Here is a 15,903-nt window from a genome sequence, read left to right on the forward strand (position 1 = left end):
AAGCCTTGCTAACGCTATTGTTACCTTTTTATATAACCCAATTTAATTGGTGTTCTACTACAAGTTGAAACAGAAGAGGGATGGACAAGATACGATGTACATTTGATTAATTCAGTTCGTTTTTAATATACATTTCATTTGAAAAATAGAAAGTCTAAAATAAATCATTTCATAATTCCAATTGTATCAGTATTCAACACTAATTAAACTTTAGTTTATTGTACTTACATGTTACAGAAATAGTCCAACATGCTTACTGTATATTACTGTATACAATGTATATTTCAACTAAGTATGTCCCAGACATAAGTTACTTATATCCACACTCAATGGTTATAATACTGATTTTCAAACTGTATAAATTATTTTGTGCTGATCTATTGAGACAGATAAAACGCTGTATGATAAGAAATAATATCTTGCATCTTGTGTTCCAATATTACTTTATATACAGGATATCCATAGAAAGAAAAAGGTTAAATGGTCACAGACATAAAACATATGGAGTTGATATGCTCTTCAGGATTGACATATGTTATCAAATATGTTGCCACATAAGCCATGTTGGCACTCACCGAGCAATACTGACCATCAATAGTCAACCAAAAATTCCAGATTGCAAACAAAACCTTTTTTTTATTTTTTTATCCCATAACAGGGACATGCATGGCTCAACTCGGTGGCTGGCCAAAGTCTACGTGCAGGCTGTATCTGGGGTCCAGGAGTGGCCAAACCAGCACGCACGCTGGAATGAAAGGGCTGGAACATGGGTACCTGCACTTCACTTCTTTGCATTGAAAGTTAGTTTCAATGCCAAGGAGAACAGCTGTACCTTGTTCCAAATTCTGCACATGGTCTGACTCCTCAGTGCCAGTTAAATGGCAACTGTGAGATGCTCTGTAGGCTGAAGCCCAGCTCTCCACTTTCAAGGGTTGACATTCATTTAGTTTCGTTCCCTTGTAGGATGATTTGATTGCAATGATTGGATCCCCCTCTGTTAAGCCACTTCGGTAAATTAATTGTGTGCAGTGCAAGCAGTTGTTTGATATGTATCGTAGTTTGATCAAGTTTGGCTTAAGAAAACAAATAGTTATCTGGAGGAATGTTGTACATACTTAAAGACACAAAGCTGAACACGACAAGAGCAGGAAGTAAGAAAAATCAGGAAGTAAGGAAAGGGGAGAAAAATACAACAGTGGAATTATTTTCCAAGATTACATGTACTGTGTCAAGTTAGTTGAACACATAATAAAAGAGAATGTGTTGATGTGAACACATTTTAAACAAACATGAGAAAATTAACCATGAGTTACAATCACTGCAATGAAAAATACAAAATAATCAAAGACCAAATATTGTTTAAACATGAATTAAATTACAATAATTTGTTACTTCTCTATTTTTTAATCAAAGTACAGTAATATATATTTCTTGAACCATTTTCCCTAAATGAACACAATGGAGAGATCAACAAATATTAAAATGTCATGCTGCATCCAAAATCAACTCATGGCATTTGTTTTATATAATGCCTTGAACTTAAAACAAGAGGTAGAGCTACAAAGAAAAGTGAAATAAAAATATTCTCTCCTGCTACAATTTGAAATTGATTACAGTCATTCCTTTTACATTGTACTTTTTACATATAAAAAGTCAAAGAGCAATACAAAACAGATCAGGAAGGGACTCCCTGTGTGGTCATAAAAAGCTGCAGCATATCTATCAATCAAGATGGTATAAGGATTGCATAGAACAGTAGTAAGGAAATCACCTCTCAGACACAATGCTCAAGTATGCAAGACACACCCCACCAATAGACAACAAAAAAGTCTATAGAAAATTAAGTTATTTGATCTTTGATGGGTTCATTCCGTTTACGCCTGCATCCCATTTGTTGAACTTTAAACTTGACGGTTTGGTTAGGTTTTGTGTAAAAGTGAGATACGTAATTAAGAGGAAAGAGAACTTAAGTGTGAGTATTCTAGGTCTTCTCAGCATGTGTGAGAGGACGAGCAAGGCTAGTGGGAGGCAGTGTGATGTCTAAAGGGACGTCTCTGACCCGTGGCTCTTCCAGTAGTATCCGTTGTCATCTGGGTCGATGTCTATTCTAATCTGAGGCACAGATTTAAGTGGACTCATTTCAGGGCTGTAAAACAGACACACAGAACATACAATTTACAATAGTGACATTTATATTGGGGGAGCATTCCTATTAAACTGGATTAATCCTAATTCATTCACATTTATACAAAAACTATATGTACTGAATCACTGCAATCACTTTGATCTTCTGTAATTGTCCTGCATTTCTCTTACAAGTCAGAAAGACTGTGGGTGAACTACTAATGTAAGCCTGACAGCCATGCCTTCTATCTGCTATTAAGTGAATCTATGTTTGTGTGATTTACAGTAAGATGCCATCTTGCTCTGAAATTGGCTCTGCACGCGTCAGCCAAATTGACCTTATCCACAGCCTGTGGCCACTGCGGATGGATGATTACAACCCCAATGCTGGTGTTTTTCTTTTAGGGTAATGTACGTTATGCTCGTCCGAGATTAAACTGTAAATCTGATCTAAAGACTACAATGATCAATTCATGCCAAGGAAATAATGAGCCAATGTTTTGAAGTAATGTCTGATTTACATGACACAGGTACTGACAGATCCCTGCCCCCCCCAGCAGGACTTCACGTTGAAAGATGCCAGATGAGAAAGTAAGACCTCCCTCTCTCCCCCCCCCCCTCCCCTTTCCCACAGACTATTGTGGCCTTTCCTGACTCTTGCATGTTGCTAGCTTCATGGCTGGGAACGAGATATCACCTTGACAAGCAGTTGTCCTGGTAGTAGCGAAGCTTCTCAGCACGAAGAGTGGTGTTGGCATGATGGGGACTTGTCTCCTGTGGAGGGAAAGGTTCCCCCGGACTATTAGCTCACACGTGGTTAAGATGCATTTCCTGTACAGTATCTAGACATCATGCTTACGGTGAGGTTTGTTTTTTTTTGTTTTTTTTTATCCTAACATAATTTCCCCCCCTCACAGTAAATTAGAAGTTAGCATCGGAGCAGGAACTGAAATGAATCAATCTTTTTTTTTTTTATCCTGTGTGAAAGCGTCGCCTCAGACTGTAGGTTAAGAGAGAGATTATAACTCATGGAGCCGTTTAAGTGGCGAAAGAAAATGGAGTGGCGTGAAAGACAGGGAGCAAAGGAGCAGATTAGAGAAAAGAACGAGGACAACAATTCATGGAATGCACTTAAGCTGTGAGAAAGACTGGTAGTGACGGACGCGTCCTCCGATAGAGGACCAACAAAAGGAAAGGCCCTGAGGCAAGTGGAAGCTGGAAAGCAAGAGCAGTGGTGAGGGTGGAAAAGGGAAGTTCCCTTTAATTCCTCCGTTCTGAGAAAGCGCATCGGTCAGGACAGATCAGGTGTACTCACTGTCGGAGGCCTTATCGCCTAAGAAGGGCTCTTGCTCCATTATGTCCATGGGGATTTTAATGCTGGGTACATTCTCATTGTAAGGGTAGTCAGACTGTGGGGGGAGACAGCAATGGAAGAAGATTTCCTGAACCTGAATTCTGCAACCGTTATGGGAAGGCCATGCTAGGGTCTGTATATACAAGGACCCTCGCACACACATCTACGCACACCTTTAAATTAAATTGTTCATCATAATTCCATAAAGAAAACCACCAATTAATTTGCTTTCTTCGTCAACCATTTAAAAGAGAGAGAATTCTCACATCGTCAACGTCACTGTCGACGCTCCCCCTCTTCTTCTTCTTCTTCCTTTTCTCATCCTCCTTCTTCTTCTTGTCCTTCTCTGGGATGATGTCATCCAGGAAGCTGAGCTCGTGCTGGGAGAACATGTAGTCCATGAACTTCCTCACAGCTACCAGCGCAAGGATCTAAAAAGTTGCAAAAAGCGACATTTCAAAAGTCATTCATGAATACAGTCCACAGTGTAACAGCCAGAAGATATACATACACTATATCAGATTTATAATACAGAATTCCTGTATTGGTAAGATCCCCATCCACAGCTGTTTCAATCTACCCTTTAGAGCTGTTAAGTCAGCATCTTGACTAACGTAAACCACACAGAACCAATAGATTGAATGTTTAACAAGGGTGTAGGTTTCATTAAACACAAAATACTTACAGTATTTACTAAGATATTTTGTTACAACCTGTTTTTTCTTCTACAACACAGGTTGTAACAAAATATCTTAGTAAATACTGTAAGTATTTTGTCTAAAGGGTAGATTGAAAAATCTGTGGATGGGGATCTTACCAATACAGGAATTCTGTATTATAAATCTGATATTGTGTATGTATATCAATAGCAGTATATCATTTTTATTTTTAGATTAATCTATGAAATACTTTTTACTTGAATACAGATGTACTGTATTTTGGTACGAGTTGAACTTAACAGGTTTGTAAAGGAGGAAAGGTTTGAGAAACATAACCAGACCCCTTTGGATTTCTTTACACAACTCAAAACCATGTAAAAAAAAATAAAAAAAACAACTTTGTATCTTGGTCTTTATCTTTGCTAGAGGAAGGCTCAACATGAAGGCTCGGACCTTACCATGACTGGGAAGACGATGGCAGCCACTGTGGACTTGAGGATCCAGAGCAGAGCCAGACAGAGCACCTGGATGAAGGTGAAGAGGTGGACCTTCCTCAGGGGCACGTGGCGCAGGTACACCAGGTCAGGCTGGTGCTTCGCTGGCATCAGGAGCAGCTGAAGACGATCCATGAACTGCCGAGGAGGTTATGAAGGGTTCGTGGGACAGGTTATAAACGTGCGGAAGAAGGCACTGGATGTTTACATTTTAGTCATTTAGCAGACGCTCTTATCCAGAGCGACTTATAGTAAGTACAAGGACATTCCCCCCGAGGCAAGTAGGGTGAAGTGCCTTTCCCAAGGACACAACGTAATTTGGCACGGCCGTTAATCAAACTGGCAACCTTCAAATTACTAGCCCGATTCCCTAACCGGCCATGGAGTCCCACTTACCACTAGAACGCCCAACCTTCACCATACCAAGTTTGTTAAATTTGTCTGTATGTTAAATAACTTTGCCCGCCAAACTGTAATGAATTCCATAGTAACTTTATACTTATTATGCTGTTCGTATCCGAATGAGCCATTAACAACCACCAAGCCGACACATGGATTAGTACTGTTGGTGAAATGGCTGCACTAACTTTTGATGATCCAACAGTAAAACAAATTTCTTTCATGACTTGGACTTAAATAACCCTTAATTAAAGCTGACAGTCTGCACTGCAACCTTAAAACTGCTATCGGAAGGAAAATAACTAGACGTGTCACTGTCCAAGGATTTTTTTATGCTTGGTGTGAATGGGTTTCAAAGTTACTACCCCAAGCCATTCCTGAAGGAGTATTTCAGATGGTCTTTTCAAAAATGACTGTATCCTTTCTTGAATAATGACTCATGATAACTAAAGAAGTCACCTGCCACAGAAAGCCTTCTAACGGGAGAGGGCAGAAATTACCTGCACACTGTTGAGGGAAGCCACACCCATGTAGAGGAAGACTCCATACAACACGGGCATGGGTATGAACTGATGGAACAAACAGCAAGGTGAGCACAGTTTACTGGATGGTCTACGGTCACTGAACTGTCAAGTTATAAAAAGAACTGTCAAAAAAGAAGCATTGTGGACAAATAGTACTACAGTGTTCTGGGTTTTGAGCGTTATTTTGAGAGTGTGAGGTTGCGTCATTTCTGTGTGAACGATTCACATTATAGACACATTTATAGACACAATCCCCAGAAATCAGATTCCTAAATAAATGCACAGCCGAATGAGACACAAACATCCTCACCTTGAGTATAGGAGACATGAGGACAGACAGTCCAGTCAGAATGAAAACGCACACACCAGTTACTCGTTGCTCTCTATTGAAGAAAAAAAAACAATGACATTTGTCATACAGAATAAAGTCTAAGTAATAGATAGACCTGATACACCTTTGAATGCGTTTACAGTAACAAACCACACGTCACGTCAAATCTACTGTAATTAATAGATAATACCGGATAATTACATTTAGCAAATATGCATAAGGTGCCATTGTGAAACGTGCCCAAATGCAAATTCTCAGTCTTGGAAAAACTCTTTGAACTCGGTTGAAAATGTCTTCGAAGCAAGATACTCTCAACACTCAGATTCCTATAATAAAAGCCTGTGGCTAACACTAAAAGATTTTTGAAGTTCAAGTGACTTTGTTAAAACTCTCCCAAAGTGAGAAAACAACTGAAAACTGAACGTTCCTAGGGGACAGATAGCTCAACACGTTTGTTTGCTCAGCTTACAGCTGTAACACCAGCACCCTCCTAGGGCTAAGACTAACAAGCTAAACATTTGGCACAGACTCTCCACTGTGAAAAACGTCTTTGTGGTATTGTAAATATATCGCAGGCCTTTATTGATGGCTCTTAACATTTGATTTACTAGCAAGAGCTAGCATGTGCTAATCATGAAATAATTCACCTTAATACTCATTTGGATGACCAGAGAAGTAATGTTATTGTGTTCAAGTGCTAATTACTAGCATCAATCATAATTATAGTTGTCATTGGTGAATGAAACGTAAATATGCTGCTTAGCATGAGAGTAGTATGATGTGTTTATAAACTTGGTGTGCTGCACACACACATTTGCTCACCAGACGGTGTTTATGCTTGAAATGTGGCGTGCCTACCTCACGCCCAGGAACTTGGGCTGCTCTCCCGGGGCGGACGTCTCCGTCTCCATCTTCAAACTGTCGATGTGTGCGATGGAGATGACGGTAGCAGCCACGTACCATGGCAACCCCATGAAGGAGCAGACCACCATGAGGACCGCCACCCAGAAGAGATCCAGGTGATAACCTGCACCTTTCTGTTACCCCCCCCCCCCAGGAAAGAAAAAGCTATTGAGGAGATGCACATAAAGGAAGATGTACAATAAACACATTCAAATAGTTCACAAGTGTCTCAAATGACAAGAGTTCATCGAAATCAACTTGCTTCTAAGCCCAGTATTGTCTTAGAGATTCATGAGATTCAAATGTATCAGTTGAACAGTGTCATACAGATAATGACTGTACATCTATGGTCATATGTATTTCCCCTCAATCTGCTCGATCTGTCCGCAGGGACAACTGGGGGGAAAAAAAACACTTCTAGTCCGTCATTGCTTGAAAAAAAAAAAAACTGCATTTAGCATGTGTCCAACTGGCACCTCCCCTGAGCCCAGCACGTATTTTCCTGTACCCACGGGTATCTAATGGACCATGGTAATGCTTTCCGGAGTCAAATGGGCCCGCCAACGTCAGCGGTCTTACCCACCTTCAGCTTGTGCTCCTTCCTGTTGACGATGACGGCGGTGATCTGCTGATCCATAAAAAGCAGGATGGTAACCAGCAAGGCAGGCAGCGCAGACGCAAGGTACACCCACCAGGGGTTACCTCCAAAGGGAGGCACGAACCAGCCCCTCTTGGAGCTCGTTGGCTGCAAATTGGGGGGGGGGGGAATTGGAAGAGCAGGTTGGTTGGTCATCTCAGATGAAGCATCACAGAATTGACGTCAAGACATACCCAACACACATCCAGGATCAGATTAAGCCATTTGTCAGGGACACTTAGTGCTCACAAATCATTTCACTGGCATCTTAATGAACATATGTTAGTGGGGGTGGGGGTGGGGGAAGTGGGACGTACTCTGAGGAACTCATCGTCATTAACGACTCATGATAATTTCTGTAAATATTGAAACAGCTTTTCGTGTCATTTTGATATCCTTTGGTTTCTTATTTTACAAGTCACATTTTATGAATGTCGTTAGTGTCAGGTTGTTTGTGTTTTACACTTTTACAAGCCAAACGTGTGCATATGTCTGTCTTTCAAAGGCGTCACATTTGATCTGCAATCGGCGACTGTACATTTGTACATCTTAGACCTCCACTTTCTACTACTGTCAGAAGTACAGCATGTTTATATACAAGGACAAGCTACAAGTGACTTAAAAAATGTAATATTACTTTTGCTCTGGTGCACCTGGGCTCAAGTTTAATTTCACTGCCTTTTATAATTGTATGCATGTTTGGGTATCTGTTTCATCGATATTATGTATTGATTATTTGTATTCAACACATCTATACATATCTCACACTCTGGTAAGAATACACTGAGCTAGTTGGATTGACACAGCTATGAACTGAACATATTCTTATTCTTTTGTACTATGAAAGAGTATCCAACCCATGTCATACACATTTATAGACTGCAACTATACTGTATTATTGAATTGATTATTGGGTTTATGCAATTTCAAGGGGGCTACAGTAATTGTATTTAAAGTTATGTTCTTAAAACTATTGAGTGGTCACTGAAAGATACTGTATATATTTGAAAGACACAATACCTTGAATTCAGTTGGCACGATGAGTTTGGGGGTGTCCACTCCTACTAGTGCATCTACGCCACAGAAAATCAAGATGGCCAAGATAATGGCAAAGTCACTGATGAGTTTTCTCACCTTTGAAAACAGACAAGTAGACACTCAAAAAGATACACCGCACAGGATCATACCAATGCTATTTGTTACATGGTCATAGAACTGACCAGACATTTTTCAAAATAAAAGCCTGGCTCCTTTCTGTAGTCTTAACAGGCAAATGTACAGGTAATTGATGGCAGAAGATGTTTTACCAAACAGGCAATCTATCCCTGGGTATGCTTTAACCAACTAGTCTACCCGACAAGGAGCTATGAGGAGATTCCTTTTGTATAACGTCATCAGTTCCATCTTGCACAGAGAGCTAAATCAAATGCACTGGAAAAAGCTTAAGGGAAGGCTAAAGCAACTTACAGTGGTTGGGAAAAACGGGCTGAACTTGAACTTTTTGAGACACATGGAGCATGTGTAGGTACCAAAGAACAAGATGAAGGACATGAGGGCGATATCAGGGACAAAGTCGCAGGCCTTGCCCACCAGTTCCCCTCCATACTTCAGACACTCCTTCTTGGACAGGGATGACCATGTGGCATTCAAAGGCTGTAAAGCAAATATGATGGAACTCAGTAATGTTTCAGCCCGTTTTTGGCAGAGCACAAACACAAAGAGAATACCCAAAAGATATTTGTAGTAGGAATACAATAACAATTCTGTTGGAAAAAAGCTGCACTTTCACCATCCTTTCTTCCCAAAGGATGGAGAGAATAGGCTACTGATGGCTTACTCACTAGGTCTGTGTTGTTAGGCTACTGATGGCTTACTCACTAGGTCTGTGTTGTCAGGCTACTGATGGCTTACTCACTAGGTCTGTGTTGTTAGGCTACTGATGGCTTACTCACTAGGTCTGTGTTGTTAGGCTACTGATGGCTTACTCACTAGGTCTGTGTTGTTAGGCTACTGATGGCTTACTCACTAGGTCTGTGTTAGGCTACTGATGTCTTACTCACTAGGTCTGTGTTGTTAGGCTACTGATGGCTTACTCACTAGGTCTGTGTTGTTAAAGTACCAGATAGATGTGCCATCCAGAGGATCATCCAGAACTTCAGTGCTGTTTTCTGTGAAAAACAACAGCATGCCTCACGATCAAATGTCACAACTAATATTATCATTAGTATATTTACAAAATATACTTTGCGAGCATGACAAATAACCCTGAAATGTAAATCATTGGATTAGAATTGTAAAAAGAAAAGAAAAAGACCATTAACTAAATAATAGTCTTTCAAAACATGTTTACATTTACATTGTTCACATAATAAGTTGATCAAACGTACAAGACTCTCCATCAATATGTAAATGGATCATTGTCTGAATGAAGCTGGACCAACCTGCTAATACAGACAAAACTAAACTCCACTGGGTTTATGACGACAATCACATTTTACAGAGAGACTGCTTGTGTGTGTGTGTGTGCGTGCATGTGCAAGTGCGTATTTATGTTAGTGTGTGTTTGTGTACGTGTGTGCATGTTTGTGTGTGTTTTTGTGTGAGTATAAAATGCATATGGTCATATACAGAAGATCCAGCCATTGTGTGAGTAAGAATTATGCATTCATTGTGTAAAAGGGAAGTTAATAAATATATGTTAACGTCACTTGTCAAAAGAGAAAGATCTAAATGACAAAGAATTGTCATTCAGATGCAACACACAAATTGATCTACATATTCTTTTGAACCCAAAAGGACAATCTTCATATTTCAATGTTAAACAACAGGAGTTTCACCTCCTGTTCTATGGGCATATGTGAAGCCCTCTGTGACATGCTTGCGTGTAAAAAGGGCTATACAAATAAATTTGATTTGATTTGACTCCTCAACATATCAAGTAACAAAATATTTTACAATGGACTCCTTACCCAATTAATACATACTCATTCTCATGGAAGAATTGTAACTTTAGGTCTTTTTCTAATAAAGCTTTGGAAGACTGAAAGGTCAGACTTTTGGTCAAACATCTGGAAAGTGTTAGAAGTCCATTGAACTTGTCGAGTCAGAAGGCCCAGCTGGTCTAAATACAGTTCAGAAATTGCATTCAAATACATTTGGAAACTTGAGGACGTTGCCTGTTCCACTGTTTTCACTCACTAAACAGCCTGTTTGAGGCGACACCTGTGTCAAACCAAATACAGCTGGCATATTCAGTAGGAGTAGAGGAACACAGTCTACACCCATTGAGGCAATGATCAAGGTTCTGGTGGTCTGGCTGCAAAGGATCATTTTTTAGCCAAAAGCTAACTTATGGACTAACTTTGGACCCTAGTTAGGAATTTTCTAGATATTGTGTGCTAGTAATAGCAACCACAAAAATCGCTGAATGCCAACATGTCAGTTTGCTTGAGTGAGCATTCAACATGCATCAGTGCAAAAAAAAAAAGTGCTGCTTGTTTACAATGTTCTGTTGCCTCTGCGTTTTCCTTTTGACTGGTGTAGCATGTTGTGTTCATGCAGGTGTTTTGGTCAGCCATGCATAATACTCAAATGAGACAAACACTTCTGCTGGTTGCCGAATGCTCAAAATATAATTTCTGACATTCTGCCCCTAAAATGTAATTCGGTTCAACTCTGCAATCGTTGCAAAAAGTGACTTGAATTTCTTGCTTCACAGAGGCACAAACGGAAAACACATCATGTAGAAAGGACACCCAGCATAGCCCACAAAAACCCCATACTAGCCTAGACACGCAACCACCAAAAGCCCAAATGACCATTCAAAAACCGACGGACAAGAACCTTACCCAGGATCGTCGGAGCCATGCAGAGGCAGTCGTATTGGGTGACGTAGTCGATCGTATAGTCTGGGTTGATGGGGTAGTAATTGCACAGCTTCAGCATCTTTTTGAAAGCATCATAGATGAAGATGAAGCTGATGAGGCAAGAGAAGCCTTCCTCGGTGAAGCGGGTGAAATACTGCACTAAGTAGCTGGCGTCGGTCGCCACGAGGACCAGACAGAAGAAGGCTGACCACAGGCCAATCCACAAGCGGAACTCCAGATAGTCAAATTCATTTTCCCTGGAGAAAAACAACAGCAGATGATTCGATGCATTCAATCCTGTAGTGGAACATGGTGTTTGAAAATGAATAGGTTCTAGCCTTTGTTCAGTTTATGTAAAGACCATTATCATTGATTTGTGTTTACAAAAGTTTCCACGACTTGAGTTGGAGAATTGTAAAACTGTACTGCTTTCTTTATAAATGTTCAAGTCTGGAAATATAGATGTTATACTTATTCCTTTCGTGTACTGTGCCAACTATGATCATGCAATTGGAGAAAGCTGGTGTACAGTCTATGGGTTTCCCCTGTATGAGTTTCATATGCTACGAACAAAAACATTTGAAATATATGTGGAAAAAGATCTATAAATATGCACACAAACAGAGAAGCAAGTAGGTAAGGATACCTGCTGAAATTGAAAAGCAGCCGTTCAAAGACCAGTACAGGCCCAGTACTGCTGAGGATGGTGAGCGGCTGGCCGGCCAGCAGGCAGAAGACACCACCGGAGACAGCAGTGCCAAGGAAGCTCTCCAACACACCCTGAACACACAGACCACTCAGCCTCTGCAGTTCAGGTGACTAAGGCCTGCCTCTACAGTTCAGAGGACTGAGGACTGCAGAGGCAGTTCAATGGACTGAGGACTGCTTCTGCAGTTCAGAGGACTGAGGACTGCAGAGGCAGTTCAGAGGACTGAGGACTGCCTCTGCAGTTCAGAGGACTGAGGACTGCCTCTGCAGTTCAGAGGACTGCCTCTGCAGTTCAGAGGACTGCAGAGGCAGTTCAGAGGACTGAGGACTGCCTCTGCAGTTCAGAGGACTGAGGACTGCCTCTGCAGTTCTACACTGCAGTTTTAAGGATCCTAAACATCATCATCAAGTACATATGGGAATGGATGAGGAAAGTCAACATGAGGTTTCCTGCCAAACAGTAAAACCACCACAGCCAAGCCATATGGTCATTTGACGCCCCATCCACCTCCCTCTCTATATGGATCCTTGCATTGCTGCTTTAATTCATTTTAATTCAGAATGAACCACATTGTTTACTAATCACATTGTTTCCTCACAGACCCATAAATAGGGTTTCAGAATCAAGATGACTTACCTGCATGTTGTCTGTAGCATCCCCGAGCAAACCACCAAACGTGATGGCATTTGTCACAGTTCCCAGGTAAATAAACAAAATGGCTGACAGGGCCTGGATGTGAAAAACATCGTAAAAATCACTTGCAAAAAACGGTGCTTTCCTCTTAATATCCAGCATGAGGCCTCCAAACAACCTGTAAAAAGAAGGGGCACATCTGGTTTCTCTTCTTATTGACATATTTTTTGTGAGAAACGGATTTTGGCTCAGCCCAATCAAACATGTCTACAGCCAATCAACAAATCTAGATATATTTGAAACGTTTGGTCATAAACTGAAATCCTAATCATACACTGTGATAAAATATTTGTGGAATTTCTATGGCTTTATTTATAGTTTAGCATTTTGGAAAATATATGTTATGTTCTCATGTCATGTTGTTCAGCAAGGAGTAAATTCTGATTCAAAGAGAAAATTATGAAGGAATGTGTGTTTTCAGTATTCGGTATCTACAGTGAAGTATGTTGGTACAACACAATACTTTTTCATTTATTGTCGAGTTTAAAGAAAAAATAATGTCACGCTTGAGGGAGGCATGAGAATATACTGTCATTTGTTTTATATTTGTGACCAAAAAGAGATATTTACAAAAAAGGTGTTTGATAAGACTACTTACCAGGGTTAATTTCATTATGGTAAGCAGTCATGTATAATTTGCAGTTATAGTTTACCTGCCCGTCTTTTTCAGTTCATCACCAACAGCATGCCCTCCTCCCCCTCCAGGGCCTCCATCATAAGGCGTATCTCCGTTCATCTGGGAATTGTCGCCTCCAGCATACATGTTCTTTCTAGGTGAGACAACATAACATTCTGTTCAATATTTTGAGCGCTGACAATGGATGTGATGTAGATATAATGGTTGGAAACAAATGTTAAAACTTAAACTGTTGGATTGCTCAATTGTTGCGGTGATATGATATAAGAGAGGCCTTGTGTTGAGTTCGTCCTAAAAAGGACCCCTTTCTGATATTGAGTAGCAGAATTTCCTTTTAGTAGAATTTGTCAACTAAAACCGTCATAGGCCTTTTGAAAATGTCTGCCCTGCTGCTGGGTCACTCGGGATGTATCGTGACAACATCAACTCTGCCCTTGAACGTTGGAGCCACAGGAAGTGCTGCTGGGGTACTTAACCACCCGCTCCCAGATTGAGTGGCAGGAAGGAGTCCTAGTCGCCTGTCACTTCACCTGAAGCCACTAAGACCTGACAAGCTTCTTCTGGTTCAAAGCGAGCAAGCACCCATGAATATTCACAGCACCCATAAGGTCATCTTGACTTGACCAAAAAGCCTTGCGCAAACATTATTATCCAACCTCTGCAAATGCTATTGTGGCTGAATGGGAACAAATTCCGCATCGACTTTCCAGCATCTGCTGACAAACCTTCCACAGGAAAGGGGGCAGCAAAGTGGAGACCAACTCCTTTTATTACTCATGATTTTGGACTGAGATGGACAAAAGTTTCTGTACACTGAGCAGATGTCCACATGCTTATGGCCATACAGTGAATACATGGTAACTTTTTGTATCTTTAATATCAGGAATCACTCAAAATGATGACTGATGAAACCCACTGTATGCCTTCGCTTCAAGGGTTGGCTAACGAAACCACACAACATGAATCTCTCTGACCTAACGGCATGAATGCAACGTTGTTTCAAATATGACAGTTCTAATGGAACATGACGGAATATGAGGGGCCATAATGTGGCCATGTGGCGGGTAACCTTTTCTCAGAGGATGGGAGAGACTTTGGGGGCTCGATCCTGATGGCAGGGTCCCACTCTCCAGGAGGCAGGACGATGACCTCATCGAGAAACTCATCGATGCCCGCCAGAAGATCTTGTCTGTCCTTGGACTTGTATGCAATATCGTGGAAGACCTTCACAGACAAAGGAAAGTAAGAACCATAGCCATCAGTACGGGGCACTCCTGTTAAATGGTGGTGACAATGGTGGCTCATAGTGATCCAAAAGCAAACTATCAAAACGGGTGGACAACCCGGGAGGAGAAGGATCGAGTGGGGTGGTCGGCTTTGTACTGCTCGTGTTCATAGGCAAGCAGGCGAAAGGTAATCCCAGAAATATTTTTGTAAGAATATAAAGTCTGGGGGGGAATCCTTGTGGTGGAAAAAATAAAACTGTAACTGGAGCCAGCTAATGTTGTGAATCCATCCGTTAGTTGCAGTGTTGCAGGGGTAATGAGACTGGGAGCAATGCCATCTCTCCTGTTTGTTTTTTTTCCCAAGCTGATGGGTGAGATTTAGAGCACCCTGATTAACATTTCTGTAACTCAAAGAATAAACTGATCGACGTTTGTTATTTTCCATTCCTCCTCATGTACGTCTTGTGTAGCCTCAACAAAAGTTGGTCACCAAATAGGTTGAGAAGGTTTTGTTTACATTGCAGATGTAGATCATGCAGACAAGTAATTTACATACTTTATGCCGAACATGTAGACAATGAGTTTAAATATTGAATAACTAACATGTACATAATTAGTATAAATACTGTATACCCAGCATGTACACATTCTTAATTGTTGTCTGCTATGACGTTTTAATGATTCATGCTAAAATATTTTTGTATTCAGTATCAAGTCAATACAGGTAATTAATTCAAGTAAAACAACCAATTAAGTTTAAATTCCTTTGTAAAATGATGGCAATCATTGCGATACAGAAAATGCAGTAAAAAGGAACCATACAGTTAAATAAACCAGAAATAATGGAAACGAACAATAAAACATGTAGAACACCACAGGGCAGCAGGGCCAAATACATGGAAAACGATAATCTCCCAAAAGTCAAAATCCACAGATGGGGGAAAAAAACCCACAAAAAAGAACCACAACACAACAAATTTCTATGAAAAAGTGCATTCATGTCCGGCTACGATTCAACACCATTGCTATAGAGGAACATAAGATGATACAGTCTTGTTGACCATCATAATTATGTACATAAAAGACCATGGCAAGACTCAAGCATGAGTTTGTCCTGTAGGTCATTCCAGTTCTGTGCAACCAAAAATAAAAGGTACAATATACTGTATGGTTGAATGTATAAATGCTGAGACGTCACAATGCGAAGGTTTGGATTGCAAACCTGGGATGGGAAACGCTGCTGAATGCATGGAACTCATCAACAAAAACCTGACCCGCGTTAGGTTTGAAAAATTACCTCGCACACTGGTAGCATGTTGATGAATCATTGATGTAATTTTCTTTCAC

The 15,903-nt window shown here is 40.6% G+C and overlaps 1 protein-coding gene across 3 annotated transcripts in view; it reads right to left on the reverse strand.

Annotated features, from left to right (window-relative positions):
- Positions 1-1,519: 1,519 nt before the first annotated feature.
- The window catches only part of slc4a4a (solute carrier family 4 member 4a), a 40,791-nt gene continuing 26,407 nt past the window's right edge, over positions 1,520-15,903 (reverse strand). For 2 of the 3 annotated variants that reach the window (XM_062451184.1, XM_062451183.1), the window contains exons 11-27: positions 14,400-14,554; positions 13,347-13,463; positions 12,637-12,811; positions 11,938-12,071; positions 11,274-11,548; positions 9,523-9,593; positions 8,893-9,078; positions 8,446-8,559; positions 7,372-7,533; positions 6,744-6,922; positions 5,865-5,937; positions 5,531-5,599; positions 4,596-4,769; positions 3,745-3,909; positions 3,440-3,533; positions 2,822-2,898; positions 1,520-2,146 (exon numbers count right to left, since the gene is read on the reverse strand). In XM_062451184.1, coding sequence (XP_062307168.1) covers positions 2,858-2,898; positions 3,440-3,533; positions 3,745-3,909; positions 4,596-4,769; positions 5,531-5,599; positions 5,865-5,937; positions 6,744-6,922; positions 7,372-7,533; positions 8,446-8,559; positions 8,893-9,078; positions 9,523-9,593; positions 11,274-11,548; positions 11,938-12,071; positions 12,637-12,811; positions 13,347-13,463; positions 14,400-14,554 — 2,184 coding nt within the window. In that variant the 3' untranslated portion in view covers positions 1,520-2,146; positions 2,822-2,857. The remainder of the gene's footprint in view (positions 2,147-2,821; positions 2,899-3,439; positions 3,534-3,744; positions 3,910-4,595; positions 4,770-5,530; positions 5,600-5,864; positions 5,938-6,743; positions 6,923-7,371; positions 7,534-8,445; positions 8,560-8,892; positions 9,079-9,522; positions 9,594-11,273; positions 11,549-11,937; positions 12,072-12,636; positions 12,812-13,346; positions 13,464-14,399; positions 14,555-15,903) is intronic. The other variant, XM_062451182.1, reaches the window with a different exon arrangement.

Source organism: Osmerus eperlanus, chromosome 25 (genome assembly GCF_963692335.1).
Source record: "Osmerus eperlanus chromosome 25, fOsmEpe2.1, whole genome shotgun sequence".
In the NCBI taxonomy this organism is placed as follows: Eukaryota; Metazoa; Chordata; class Actinopteri; order Osmeriformes; family Osmeridae; genus Osmerus; species Osmerus eperlanus.